The following is a 14,631-nucleotide window of genomic DNA, read 5'->3' as shown; positions in this document are numbered from 1 at the left end:
TCAATGCTTTATCGACTGCACCACCACAGGTCAAGCTGATCTCCTTATTTTAAGGTCAGCTAACTTATAACCTTAATACAATTGCAATCTATTTTTTTTCTTAGATTTATTGATTTTTAGAGAGAGGAGAGAGAGAATGAGAAAGAGTTGGGGAGAAATGGAAGCACCAACTCTTAGTAGTTGCTTCCTGTATGTGCCTTGACCAGGAACGCCCGGGGATTCAAACCAGCGACCTCAGCATTCCAGGTTGATGCTTTATCTACTATGCTACCACAAATCAGGCACAATTGCAATCTTAATCCTCCCTTGCCATGTAATATATCCATAGATTCCCACGGATTAAGCCATGGATATCGTGGGGGAAGAACAGCGAGGGTGAGTGTAGGAGACCCTCCCAGAGGATAGATGGGCTTTAAGGGATGCTAAGAACCTAGGAGAATCTGTGGGGGTTGCTGGTAATGCGACTTGAGTCAACAAAAAGGGGAATGAAAGCATGATGGCCAGAGAGCCCAGCAGCTGGGAGACGGCATCAGTTTTAATCATCCAGCAACTACCATGCACACCGCTGGGGAAGAAAAAGGTGGAGGGCAGTGACCTGTAGCAAAGGGACTGGAGCTCAAACACAGTTCACTCAGTTGAGATGAAGCAATCTTTCTGGCTTTCCCCAACTAGCTTCTGGGCTTTAGAATCAGGGTTCAAATCCCATTGTGTTACTTACAGACTGTAACCAGGGGGAAATGGCCTAAATTCTCTGAGTTTCTGGTTCCTTATCTATCTTTTTAATACATTTTATTGAGCCTGGCCTGCAGTGGCACAGTGAATAAAGTGTCCACCTGGAATGCTGAGGTCACAGGCTGGAAACACTGGGCTTGTGTGGTGAAGGCACATAAGAGAAGCAACCATGAGTTGATGCTTCCCACTTCTTCCATTGAGCCCCCACTACTGCCTTTCTCTCTCCCTGAAATCAATCAATAAAATATTTTAAACACTATTATTGATTGATTTTAGAGAGAAAGGAACAGGGAGGGAGGGGTAGATAGAGGGAGGGAGGGAGAGAAAGAGAGAGGGACACTACACTTTTTTTCTGAGATAATTCTTTTAATTACAATTCATAGAGAAGAAATATTTAAAATTTTTTTTTGAGGAGGGGAGTGAGAAAGACTCCCACATGCGCCCCAACTGGGATCCGCCCAGTAAGCCCACTAGGGGACGATGCTCTGCCCATCTGGGGCCCTTGCTCCACTGCTCAGGAAGGGAGCCATTTTTTTAGCACCTAAGGCAGAGGCCATGGAGTCATCCTCAGTGCCCAAGGCCAACTTTGCTCAAACCAATGGAGCCATGGCTCCAGAAGGGAGGCAGAGAGAGAGAGAAAGGGGAGGGGTAGAGAAGAAGATGGTCACTTCTCCTGTGTGCCCTGACTGAAAAAATCAAACCTAGGACATCCACACACAGGGCCAATGCTCTACCACTGAGCTAACTGGCCAGGGCATGAGACATACCTTTGGTGTTTGACTTTTTTTTTTTTTCTTTCTGAAGCTGGAAACGGGGAGAGACAGACAGATTCCCGCATGCGCCCGACCGGGATCCACCCAGCACGCCCACCAGGGGCTACGCTCTGCCTACCAGGGGGCGATGCTCTGCCCCTCCGGGGCGTCGCTCTGCTGCAACCAGAGCCACTCTAGCGCCTGGGGCAGAGGCCAAGGAGCCATCCCCAGCGCCCGGGCCATCTTTGCTCCAATGGAGCCTTGGCTGCGGGAGGGGAAGAGAGAGACAGAGAGGAAGGAGGGGGTGTGGAGAAGCAAATGGGCGCTTCTCCTATGTGCCCTGGCCGGGAATCGAACCCAGGTCCCCCGTGCGCCAGACCGACACTCTACCGCTGAGCCAACCGGCCAAGGCCTCGACTTATTTATGTATTCATCATTTCATTCTTCTTATGTGCCAGGATGGAACCCGCAGAACCCACAGAGCCGGCAACCTTGGCATGTCTGAACCAATTGAGCTATCCAGACTGGGTCTGGCTCCTTATCTATTAAATGGGAATGATGTCACCATGTTCTGCACACAGTTATTAAGAACTAGAAGTTCTTATGTAATATTCTAGAGTAGGAGCACTGTAAGCTAGTCTGAAAAAAGCCACAACATGAATTGAAATGGCTGTCTTGAGCCAGACATTGGTTGAATTTTGCTCTTACTGTAACTGGCTGTGTGAGTCTGAGCAAGTTGTGAGGACACCACTGAGCAAAGGCTTACCACCTGGTTACTAGGAGTACGAACAGCAGGCTCATCCAGTGTATACCCAGTATGGCTGGCTCCTAGCCAGCTCAAGGTGTTTCCCTTTGCCTGGAAACGGGGAGGTGTGGCTAAGGCAGGGCATGGAGAGGGGCAGCTCAACTAAAAAGTAGTGGAGAGGAGCCCTGCTCTGGACCACTCTGGCTCCCCAAATGCTGAAGACCAACTCCCTTCCGCTGAAGCAGATAAGTGAGTGGAAGAGCATTTCAGGGCAGAGGGCATGAAATAAGGCTGGGTCCTTATTGTGTGCTGGGTTCCGGCTCAACCCTGGGATAAGAGGTGAGGTGGGAGCTGAACAGCTTAGGAAGAGTTCCCAAAAGCCAGGAGGCAAGCTCGGTCTTAGGCTATGAAACAGAGCCCTGGGTTAGCAGGCCCCAGGGATGGGTGGTGTCTATAAGAACAAAGAATACCCACACACACACCCACTACAGGTCTGGACCAAGACCAGTCCCCAACAAAAAAGCCTGCCGCCTGAGCTCCCGACCATGTACTCATACAGCTGCCTGGAGCCCGGGGAAGGTGTCTGGGCTCTACTGCAGCCCCTCACCTACAGCTACCTGCCCGGCCCCCTGCTGCTGCCCCCCATCCAGGCCCACAACTTCTGCAGCCGGCCCCCAGCCCTGAGGGCCAGCGACTGGGCTGCCCCGAGGGAATACCACTGTTTTCACGGCTGCAGCGCGTCCCCCGGGGCCGCGCCGTCCTGGTGGGCCTTCCCGCTGGCCTATGCCGCGGCCTCGCGCCCACCGTTCCCAGCGCCCGGCTACCCGGGGCTTTCGCTGCAGGAGCCCGCAGCGGCAGGGACCGAGGGGGCCGAGAGCTGGGCGCCGTGGCCCGAGGGCGGAAGCCTGCAGGTGCAGCTGCGCTGGGGCCTCGTGGAGCGCGCGTGGGGGCCGCGCCTAGAGCTGCCGCACTTTGTGCGCCGGCAGCTGCGGCGCGTGTACGGCACGTACCCGCGCACCGACGTGCGCGTCACTTTCCGTGGCGGGGAGTTCTTGCTACAGGCCGCGCCACGCGTCGGCGCGCCAGAGTACAGCGTGCGCAGGCGCCTGCTACGCGCACCCGCCAGCGGCGACAGCGGCGACGGCAGCCCCGCGGAGGAAGTGGCGGAGCGCGGCCGTGGGAAGAAGAGGAAGGGCGTGGGCTGAGGGCGCCACAGAGCGGCCTGCCTGCCCGGGGAAGCACACGCGCGGCTCTCTCCCAGGCGAGGAGGGAGACCTCAGTTTTGCTTGGGGACTGGGGACACCATTCCTGTCTTTGTGGTTTTTTTACCAAGACTCCCGCCGTCCACCTCCTGCACGTCTTTGATTCCTCTCACGTTATTGCTGGATGGTGAGGGAAGAGCGAAAAGGACCTAGGATAGGTGCCCTGTTACTATTTCTCCTACTTTGGCTTGGGAAGCCTGAGTGTGGGGTGGACGAATGGCCTGGACCCTTTATTTCTTCTCTCCCTCCGACTCCCCATCTTCTTCCCGTTAGAGGCCCGCCCCACAGTAAGCTCCAACTTTTCCTTTCTCTTGGCGGCTTTCTCTAGCAAAGCTTCCCTAACCCCTCCAAGCTGAGGCCCACTTATCCCGTTTGTAATGAAAACTAAATAAATGAGCGAAGTCAAACGTATACTGCGAGATCATTTTTATGTTGGCTGGGGGGGGGGGGGTTCCTCATCTGTGTAACGTGAGCCTTACTTCCCTGTCTAGAGCACAAGGAGGTGGGAGGGATTAGAGGGGACCTCTGGAGAAAGTGCACCTCCTCACTGGCTGCGCCTAGTCCCCTCTTCACGCGCCGTCTCCGTGCAGGATGACACCTTACTAGGTCCTGCGACCCACGACCCACCACGTACAGATTCTGAGGGCGTAAGCTCTTATTGAAGCATAGATGGCAGGCATGGCTGGGGACACAGATACTGAGCTTGTGCTGACATTTTCTAGTCATATAACTAAGCTCTCTGAGCCTTAGTTTTGTTGTAAAAAAAAGAGGGGGGGGGGACCAAAAGGAAGAAAAGCATATAACCACCCAACTTACCTGGAAAATTCACTAGGGTTGAAATTTAAGATGAATGTCAGTTCTTGTTCCTGATACTTTTTTTTTTTTTTAAGAGAAAAGGAGAAAGATGAGAAGTACCAACTTGTAGTTTCGTCACTTTAGTTCTTTCATTGATAGGCTCTTATACTTCCTTGGGGTAAGGGGGTGGCTCAAGCAGAGCCAGTGACCCCTTGCTCAAGCCAGTGACCTTGAGCTTCAAGTCATTGACCATGGGGTCATGTCGATCATCCCACACTCAAGCCAGTGACCTCAGAGTTTCGAACCTGGGACCTCAGTTCAGGTCGACACTCTATCCACTGTGCCACCACCAGTCAGCCACCTGATTCTTGCTAATAGTGTTTAATAGATTGAATTTGCAGTATTGTGGGAGTTTGCATGGATGATTATGCAACAGTTACCTGGGTATATATATAGCTATGTTATTGAAGTTGTAAACCACTTGACTGAACACTGCTGTGTTTATGAGTTTTATGGAAAGTTCTCTCAAACCTCAGCACTTGGGAAAGGTATTTGTCCTGATGAGTGGTTTTCTTTTATCTTTGGAGCACTAAGGATCTCATAACTGATCATATTTTTCTCTTTGCCCCGATTTCTAGGAAACTCAGAGCCAAATTTGTTTACCATCTTTTGTGCAAAGCCTAGATCCTAAATTGTTACCCCTAGTTTTGTCTTATTTTCCTTTTCTTTTTTTAAGGTATAAAAAAAGAGCCCTGGACAGTTAACTCAGTGGTAGAGCATCAGCCCTGTGTGCAGATGTCCTGGGTTGGATTCTCAGTCAGGACACCGAGGAGAAGTGACCATCTGCTTTCCCCACTCCCTCTTCTATTCCCCTCCTGCATCCAGTGGTTCCAGTGCATCGCCTCAGGTGCTGAGGGTGGCTCTATCCAAACACAACCACCTCAGGTGCTAAAAATAGCTCAGTACTCAAGCATTGGCTCCAGATGAGATTGCCAGGTAGATCTTTGTCAGGTCGCATGTGGGAGTCTGCCTCACTATCTACCCTACTGTCACCTTAAAAAACTAATAATAAATAGGCCCTGCCGCCCTGGCCGGTTGGCTCAGCGGTAGAGCGTCGGCCTAGCGTGCGGAGGACCCGGGTTCGATTCCCGGCCAGGGCACATAGGAGAAGCGCCCATTTGCTTCTCCACCCTCCGCCGCGCTTTCCTCTCTGTCTCTCTCTTCCCCTCCCGCAGCCAAGGCTCCATTGGAGCAAAGATGGCCCAGGCGCTGGGCATGGCTCTGTGGCCTCTGCCTCAGGCGCTAGAGTGGCTCTGGTCGCAATATGGCGACGCCCAGGATGGGCAGAGCATCGCCCCCTGGGGGGCAGAGCACCGCCTCTGGTGGGCGTGCCGGGTGGATCCCGGTCGGGCGCATGCGGGAGTCTGTCTGACTGTCTCTCCCTGTTTCCAGCTTCAGAAAAATGAAAAAAAAAAAAAAAATAGGCCCTGCCCTGGCCGGTTGGCTCAGTGGTAGAGCGTCGGCCTGGCGTGCAGGAGACCTGGGTTCAATTCCCGGCCAGGGCACATAGGAGAAGCGCCCATTTGCTTGTCCACCCCCCCCCCTCCTTCCTCTCTGTCTCTCTCTTCCCCTCCCGCAGCCAAGGCTCCATCAGAGCAAAGATGGCCCGGGCACTGGGGATGGCTCCTTGGCCTCTGCCCCAGGCGCTAGAGTGGCTCTGGTCGCGGCAGAGCGACGCCCCGGAGGGGCAGAGCATCGCCCCCTGGTGGGCGTGCCGGGTGGATCCCGGTCGGGCACATGCGGGAGTCTGTCTGACTGTCTCTCCCCGTTTCCAGCTTCAGAAAAATACAAAAAACAAAACAAAACAAAAAAAAAACTAATAATAAATAAATAACACTGGGGAACAATTTTTTTTTCATTTTCTGTTGCATGTGGTTTTAGAACTGTTTCTATATATATATTTCTGCATCACTGATTCCAAATCTGAAATCCATTTTTTGGTGCATGCTCTAGTTTTTATGCAATTTTAATTTCTTTTTGTTATAGTTAGTGGCAGAATTCGTTTTTATTTTTTTTATTTTATTTTTTGTATTTTTCTGAAGCTGGAAATGGGGAGAGACAGTCAGACAGACTCCTGCATGCCCCCGACTGGGATCCACCCGGCACGCCCACCAGGGGTGACGCTCTGCCCACCAGGGGGCGATGCTCTGCCCCTCCGGGGCATCGCTCTGCCGCGACCAGAGCCACTCTAGTGCCTGGGGCAGAGGCTAAGGAGCCATCCCCAGCGCCCGGGCCATCTTTGCTCCAATGGAGCCTTGGCTGCGGGAGGGGAAGAGAGAGACAGAGAGGAAGGAAGGGGGGGGGTGGAGAAGCAAATGGGCGCTTCTCCTGTGTGCCCTGGCTGGGAATCGAACCCGGGACTTCTGCACGCCAGGCCGACGCTCTACCGCTGAGCCAACCGGCCAGGGCCCAGAATTTGTTTTTAAATTGGAGCTAAAGGGCAACGACTCTTGGATTGAACATAAAGCCACAAGGCAATTAATGTTTTACAAACATCACTTTTACATAATTGTAGTTGTTTTTAAAGATATTTATTTATTTATTTACAGAGACAGAGAGTCAGAGAGAGGGATAGATAGGGACAGAAAGACAGGAATGGAGAGAGATGAGAAGCATCAATCATCAGGGTTTTTTTGGGTTTTTTTTATATTTTATTTATTGATTTTTAGAGAGAGAGGAGTGAGAGAGAGAGAGAGAGAAGGGGGAGGAGCAGGAAGCATCAACTCCCATATGTGCCTTAACCAGGCAAGCCCAGGGTTTTGAACCGGCAACTTCAGTGTTCCAGGTTGATGCTTTATCCCACTGTGCCACCACAGGTCAGGCCAATCATTAGTTTTTTTTGTTTTGTTTTGTTTTGTTTTTGTTTTTGTTTTTTTCTTTTTTTTTTTCAATCATTAGTTTTTCATTGCGACACCTTAGTTTATTGATTGCTTTCTCATGTGTGCCTTGACCGCAGGCCTTCAGCAGACCAAGTAACCCCTTGCTTGAGCCAGCGACCTCGGGTCCAAGCTGGCAAGCTTTGTTCAAACCAGATGAACCGGTGCTCAAGTGGATGACCTCAGGGTCTCGAACCTGGGTCCTCCACATCCCAGTCTAACACTCTATCCACTGCGCCACCGCCTGGTCAGGCTGTAGTTTTTTTTTTGTTTTTTGTTTTTTGTTTTTTTTTTTTTTTGTATTTTTCTGAAGTTGGAAATGGGGAGGCAGTCAGACAGACTCTTGCATGCGCCGGACCAGGATCCACCTGGCATGCCCACCAGGGGGTGATGCTCCACCCATCTGGGGCATTGCTCTGTTACAACCAGAGCCATTCTAGCGCCTGAGGGAGAGGCTCTAGAGCCATCCTCAGCAGCCGGGCCAACTTTTCTCCAATGGAGCCTCGGCTGCGGGAGGGGAAGAGAGAGACAGAGAGGAAGGAGAGGGGGAGGGGTGGAGAAGCAGATGGGCGCTTCTCCTGTGTGCCCTGGCCGGGAATCGAACCTGGGACTCCTGCACGCCAGGCTGATGCTCTACCACTGAGCCAACCGGCCAGGGCCTGTAGTTGTTTTTAAATGTAAAAATTATTATCTGATAAAAACACCCTCCTATTTTGTTTTAAGATTGATCATGGCGGCCCTGGCTGGTTGGCTCTGGTAGAGTGTCGGCCTGGCATGCAGAAGTCCCGGGTTCGATTCCCGACCAGGGCACACAGGGGAAGCGCCCATCTGCTTCTCCACCCCTCCCCTCTCCTTCCTCTCTGTCTCTCTCTTCCCCTCCTGCAGCCGAGGCTCCATTGGAGCAAAGATGGCTTGGGTGCTGGGGATGGCTCCTTGGCCTCTGCCCCAGGCGCTGAGGTTGCTCTGGTCGCAACAGAGCCACGCCCTGGAGGGGCAGAGCATCGTCCCCTGGTGGGCAGAGCATCGCCCCCTGGTGGGCGTGCCGGGTGGATCCCGGTCGGGCACATGCGGGAGTCTGTCTGACTGTCTATCCCCGTTTCCAGCTTCAGAAAAATACAAAAAAAAAAAAAAAAGATTGAATCATGGCTTCTTCGAGTAGGCGTAAATGTAAGAATAATCCTGACACCTGTTATATATGTGGCTGTTACACACTTCAACGTCAAAGGCACAATATTTCATCATATGTGACACATGTATATATTGCCTCTTTTCTAGTTCTCCTTGGCAATCAAGACAAGAATTGGGCTCCTCATATTGTGTGTTATGTTATGATATGCTTGATGACTGGACAAAAGGAAAATGCAAAGGAATGCCTTTTGGTATTCCCATGGTTTGGCGTGAACCTAAGGACCACAGCAGTGACTGTTATTTCTGTCTGATCCATACAAAGGGCATTGGCAAGAAAAAATGGCATATGATCGCATATCCTAATATTCCTTCAGCAATATGACTTATCCCACACTCTGAGACACTCCCAGTTCCAGTTTTTATTTTTAATGGTTTTATTTCTTCTAAGGACAAAATAGAGAACATGATGATCAAGTATACTTTGATAAGAAGCATGAGGAAATGGTTGTAAAATCTGAAGGGTCTTCTTCTGATGCCAAGCAGTCATTAACCCCTCAGCAGTTTAGCCAACCTGAATTGAATGACTTAGTAAGAATGACATAAAAGATTGTCCTTGACTTTCTGAAGTATGAGGAACATAACTGGATCATTTGTGTGGATCTTAAAATGGTAAATTTCCTGCTAGGACAACAGAGAGGTTTCACAAAGTATCCTTGCTTTCTGTGTTTGTGGGACAGCTGAGCTTGGGAGAAACACTGGACACAGAAGGAGTGGCCAAAACATGAAGTAGGGATGCAAAATATTGTGAATGAACCTGTAGTTAATCAAGACAGGATCATTTTCCCCCCACTTTACATCAAACTTGGCTTAATGAAGCAGTTTGTTCAGGCTTTCAATAGAGAAAGTGAATGCTTTCAACATATTATTTCTGCTTTTCCTGCCTTGTCTTTCGAGAAGATAAAAGCAGGTGTATTCGATGGACCTCAAATTTGAACCCTCATATGTGATGAAGAATTTGCCAGGAAGATGAATAAGGAGGAGAAAGCAGCATGGCAGTCTTTTGTGGCAGTTACAAAGAACTTCCTTAGCAACAAAAAAGCAGAAAACTGCCTGACCTGTGGTGGCGCAGTGGATAAAGCGTCGATCTGGAAATGCTGAGGTCGCCGGTTCGAAACCCTGGGCTTGCCTGGTCAAGGCACATATGGGAGTTGATGCTTCCAGCTCCTCCCCCCTTCTCTCTCTCTCTGTCTTTCTCTCCTCTCTCTCCCTCTCTGTCTCTCTCTCCTCTCTAAAAATGAATAAATAAATAAAAAAAAATTAAAAAAAAAAAAAAAAAAAAGCAGAAAACTGCCTGACCTGTGGTGGCGCAGTGGATAAAGCGTCGACCTGGAATGCTGAGGTTGCCGGTTCAAAATCCTGGCTTTGCCCGGTCAAGGCACATATGGGAGTTGATGCTTCCAGCTCCTCCCCCCTTCTCTCTCTCTCTGTCTTTCTCTCCTCTCTCTCCCTCTCTGTCTCTCTCTCCTCTCTAAAAATGAATAAATAAATAAAAAAAAATTAAAAAAAAAAAAAAAAAAAAAAGCAGAAAACTGCCTGACCTGTGGTGGCGCAGTGGATAAAGCGTCGACCTGGAATGCTGAGGTTGCCGGTTCAAAATCCTGGCTTTGCCCGGTCAAGGCACATATGGGAGTTGAAGCTTCCTGCTCCCCCCCCCTCTTTCTCTCTCTCTCTCTCTCCCCTCTCTAAAATGAATAAATAAATAAAATTAATTTAAAAAAGAAAAAAGCAGAAAACTATGAACTTCTGGTTCAAAGGATGCTGTTCGCTTTCTGCAACATTGGATGTAACATGAGTGTTAAGATTCACTTCTTTTTTTTTTCCTTTTTTTTCTTTTTTTCTGAAGCTGGAAACGGGGAGAGACAGTCAGACAGACTCCTGCATGCGCCCAACCGGGATCCACCCGGCACGCCCACCAGGGGCGATGCTCTGCCCACCAGGGGGCGATGCTCTGCCCCTCCGGGGCGTCGCTCTGCCACGACCAGAGCCACTCTAGCGCCTGGGGCAGAGGCCAAGGAGCCATCCCCAGCGCCCGGGCCATCTTTGCTCCAATGGAGCCTTGGCTGCGGGAGGGGAAGAGAGAGACAGAGAGGAAGGAGGGGGGGGTGGAGAAGCAAATGGGTGCTTCTCCTATGTGCCCTGGCTGGGAATCGAACCCGGGTCCCCCGCACGCCAGGCCGACGCTCTACCACTGAGCCAACCGGCCAGGGCAAGATTCACTTCTTGAACAGTCACCTTGATAAGTTTCCTGAAAATCTTGGAGCTGTTAGTGATGAGCAGACTACTGCTGGAGCATCAAACAAGATTGTCCTCAACAAGTACACAAATGAAAGAGCTACAAACGCAAATTTTTGCCTGAATAGAATTTAAATAAGTTTTGCGCAAATTTTATGATTAAAATAAGTGTTTCAATATGTTGTATTTTTTAATTGTAGACAAATTCTGATGCAATCATATCTTTTAGTGTATTAATGTATTTACTGCATTATATAAATTATTGTATTTTCACAAAGATGATGCCCAAGAAGACATTCTACTTCATTATGTTAAGCTAAATGCTGAAAACTTTACAATAAGATGGAAACCTAAAATCTTGAATTGCAAAAAAACTGTAGCTTACAGAGAAAAACTAATGTCAGATTTGAGATCAGCACACTCGACTTAGGTAAGAACAAGTGTTTTTGTGGATGCCACAAAAATTTTGTTCCCCAGTGTAATCATTAGGAACAGACTATAACAAATATAATAAGGATACATAAGTCTAAATTAATATTATCTAAATAAATAAATATGAAAGGAAGGTTCTTCCTTAATTAGAAATTTAAAAATCACCATTCCCAACCATCACAGTAATTGAGTCAGATGAGAATCATTCATAGATACTAAAACTAATGGGTGAACCTCACCAGTTTTAGCACGGGGTCACCCACTTGAGGATGGGATCATAGACCAGACCCCATAGTCACTGGCTTGAAGCCCGGGTCACTGGCTCAGCTGGAGCGCCCCCCTCCAGCCAAGGCATATATGAGAAAGCGATCAATGAACAACTAAAGTGCCACAACTATAAGTTGATGCTTTTCATTTTTTTTCCTTCCTGTCTCTCGCTAAAAAATATATAAATAAATAAAACTAATTGGTGAAGCCTGACCTGTGGTGGCACAGTGGATAAAGCGTTGACCTGGAAATGCTGAGGTCGCTGGTTCAAAACCCTGGGCTTGCCTGGTCAAGGCACATATGGGAGTTGATGCTTCCAGCTCCTCCCCCCTTCTCTTTCTCTGTTTCTCTCTCTCCCTCTCTCTCTCCTCTCTAAAAAACAAAACAAACAAACAAAAAAAAACTAATTGGTGAAAGTTTGATGAGAATCAGGATACTGACATTTTTAAAAGTATGTTCCCATAAGGTACTTATTAATTACAAAGTAAATGGTAAAATGGTAACTGAGTAGTATAGTAGAGAAACTGGTGTATACCATTTTAACCCCATTGCAGTACCCATTCTTAAATAAAATGTTCGTCTTTCTTTCTTTCCTTTTTTTATTTTAGAGTGACAGAAAGAGGAATGGCGGGGAAAGCATTCATTTGTCCTTTTACTTAATTGTGCACTCACTGGTTGCTTCCTGTATGTGCCCTGACTGGGGATTGAACCTGCAACCTTGGTGTTTTGGGATGACACTCTGACTGAATTAACTAGCCAGAGCTCTTACTGTCATTAACAACAGTGTCTTGAATTTTTTTCTTTCTTTTTTTAAAAGATTTTATTTATTAATTTTTTTTATTTATTCATTTTAGAGAGGAGAGAGAGAGAGAGGAGAGACAGAGAGAGAGAAGGGGGAGGAGCTGGAAGCATCAACTCCCATATGTGCCTTGACCAGGCAAGCCCAGGGTTTCGAACCGGCGACCTCAGCATTTCCAGGTCGATGCTTTATCCACTGCGCCACCACAGGTCAGGCTTATTTATTAATTTTTAGAAAGAGGAGGCATATGGAGTGAGAAGTACCAACTCACAGTTGCTTCACTTTAGTTGTTCATTGATGGCTTGTCATATGTGCCTTGACCAGGCAAGCCCAGGGTTTTGAACCAGTGACCTCAGTGTTCCAGGTCAATGCTTTGTCTACTGCACCACCCCAGGTCAGGTGAAAAAAATTTTTTTTTTTTACCAGAGACAAATCAACATCATGTGACTTATAATATGTTAAACTGGAAAACACCACATCAATTCAGCAGTAATTCATAATCATGAGGAAACATCAGATAAACCTAAGCTGAGACACAACCTCACTGGTCTTTATTGTCCAAAAGTGTTATAAAAGACAAAAAAAAAAAAAGGCAGAGAAACTGTTTCAGGTCAAAGGAGACTAAAGAGACATGAAAAAAATGCGATGCATGATCCTGTTTGGGATCTCAAACCAAAATGAAAATTGTTATCGAGGATATTACTGGGACAAGTAGCAAGACTTAAAATAAGGACTATAGAGAAAGCAACATAGCAAAAAGTTAACATCTGGTAAATCCGGTAGAAAGATAAGCAAGATTCTTTGCACTATTCTGGTAAGTTTTCTGTAAGTTTGAAATAATTTCTAACTAAAAATAAAAATGTAATAAGTAGCCTGACCAAGTGGTGGCGCAGTGGATAGAGCGTTGGACTGGGATGCGGAAGGACCCAGGCTCGAGACCCTGAGGTCGCCAGCTTGAGCGCGGGCTCATCTGGCTTGAGCAAAGAGCTCACCAGCTTAGACCCAAGGTCGCTGGCTCCAGCAGGGGGTTACTCGGTCTGCTGAAGACCCGCGGTCAAGGCACATGTGAGAAAGCAATCAATGAACAACTAAGAAGTCGCAACGCGCAACGAGAAACTGATGATTGATGTTTCTCATCTCTCTCCGTTCCTGTCTGTCTGTCCCTGTCTATCTCTGTCTCTGTAAAAAAAAAAAAAAAAAGTAATAAGTAAATAGAATCTCTGGGTCAAAAGGATGCACATTGAAAATATACTACATATCTATGTCACAGCTTTTCTTTCAATCTTGGAGAATTGTCTTCATGCTTGTAACCCACTTCAAATCCTTTTTTGAAACAAGGCAGGTTTCAAGTAAATCTTGGGTCTCACACCAAGTAAAGTGTGTTCTGTCTCCCCTTCCCTCTCTATCCTCTTGGGTCCAGATCATTGAAGTCTCTGAACTGCCCCCCTCTCTGAGGAATCCTCATTGCTCACACTCCTTTCTCCCAACGCTTCCAGTTGTGCTCTAGAAATGCCCATAGGTTGCATACAAGTTTATCCCTATCCTCTGATTACAGGCTTTTGAGAGGGATGCTGCCACTCAGCTCAGTTCAGCATTCCCTGTACTTCCAAATGCCAGTGTTGCTTCTAGCCCTATGGAGGTGAGTAAGGGAGCCAGCCCTTCAGGGAGTCTGGATGCTTCCTTCCTTGATCTTTTCTTTTCTTTTTTTGAAAAAGAGAGTCAGACAGACAGGAAGGGAGAGAGGTGAGAAGTATCAGCTCGTAGTTGTTGCACTTTAGTTGTTCATTGATTGCTTCTCATATGTGCCTTGGCCCCCCTGGGGGGGGGCTCCAGCTGAGCCAGTGACCCCTTGCTCAAGCCAGCGACCTTGGGATTCAAGCCAGTGACCTTTTGGCTCAAGCCAGCGACCATGGGGTCGTGTTTATGATCCCACACTCAAGCCGGTGACCCTGTGCTCAAACCAGATGAGCCTGTGCTCAAGCCGGATGAGCCTGCACTCAAGGCGGCAACCTCAGGGTTTCTAACCTAGTAGCTCAGCGGTCCCACGTCAACATTCTATCCACTGCATTACCACCAGGTCAGGCCTGTGATTTTTTCTTTTTTCTTTTTTTTTTAAATTTTTTTAAGTTTTATTAATTTTTAGAGAGGAGAGAGAATGAGAGAGAGAGAGAGAGAGAGAGAGAGAGAGAGAGAGAGAGAGAAGGGGGAGGGAGGAGCAGGAAGCATCAACTCCCATATGTGCCTTGACCAGGCAAGCCCAGGGTTTTGAACCGGCAACCTCAGCATGCCAGGTCGATGCTTTAGCCACTGCGCCGCCACAGGTGAGGCTGATTTTTTCTTTGAATTTGACACTTAGACACTCAGTTATCATAAAACATCTGGGCTGTGAGGGACCTTGCTAGTAACCTGTTCTAACCTCCTTAATTTTTATACATTAAACTGGGAAACCAAGGCCAAAGAGAAGGAGTTCACCCCAGGTTACACGGAAGGT

The 14,631-nt window shown here is 48.2% G+C and overlaps 1 protein-coding gene across 1 annotated transcript; it reads left to right on the top strand.

Moving 5' to 3' along the window:
* Positions 1–2,352: 2,352 nt before the first annotated feature.
* C7H10orf95 (chromosome 7 C10orf95 homolog) lies at positions 2,353–3,884 on the top strand. Its single transcript, XM_066239305.1, has 2 exons — positions 2,353–2,478; positions 2,721–3,884. The coding sequence occupies exon 2, from the start codon at positions 2,775–2,777 to the stop codon at positions 3,432–3,434; it is 660 nt and encodes a 219-aa protein (XP_066095402.1). The 5' UTR covers positions 2,353–2,478; positions 2,721–2,774; the 3' UTR covers positions 3,435–3,884.
* Positions 3,885–14,631: the final 10,747 nt, after the last annotated feature.

The sequence above is a fragment of the Saccopteryx bilineata genome, chromosome 7 (genome assembly GCF_036850765.1).
Source record: "Saccopteryx bilineata isolate mSacBil1 chromosome 7, mSacBil1_pri_phased_curated, whole genome shotgun sequence".
Classification (NCBI taxonomy): domain Eukaryota; kingdom Metazoa; phylum Chordata; class Mammalia; order Chiroptera; family Emballonuridae; genus Saccopteryx; species Saccopteryx bilineata.
The sequence above is the reverse complement of the archived record's forward strand: the minus strand, read 5'-3'. Positions and strand labels throughout refer to the sequence as shown.

Coding starts and splice junctions, on each gene's coding strand:
- C7H10orf95 (XM_066239305.1), top strand. CDS start 2,775: ATGTACTCATACAGCTGCCTGGAGCCCGGGGAAGGTGTCTGGGCTCTA.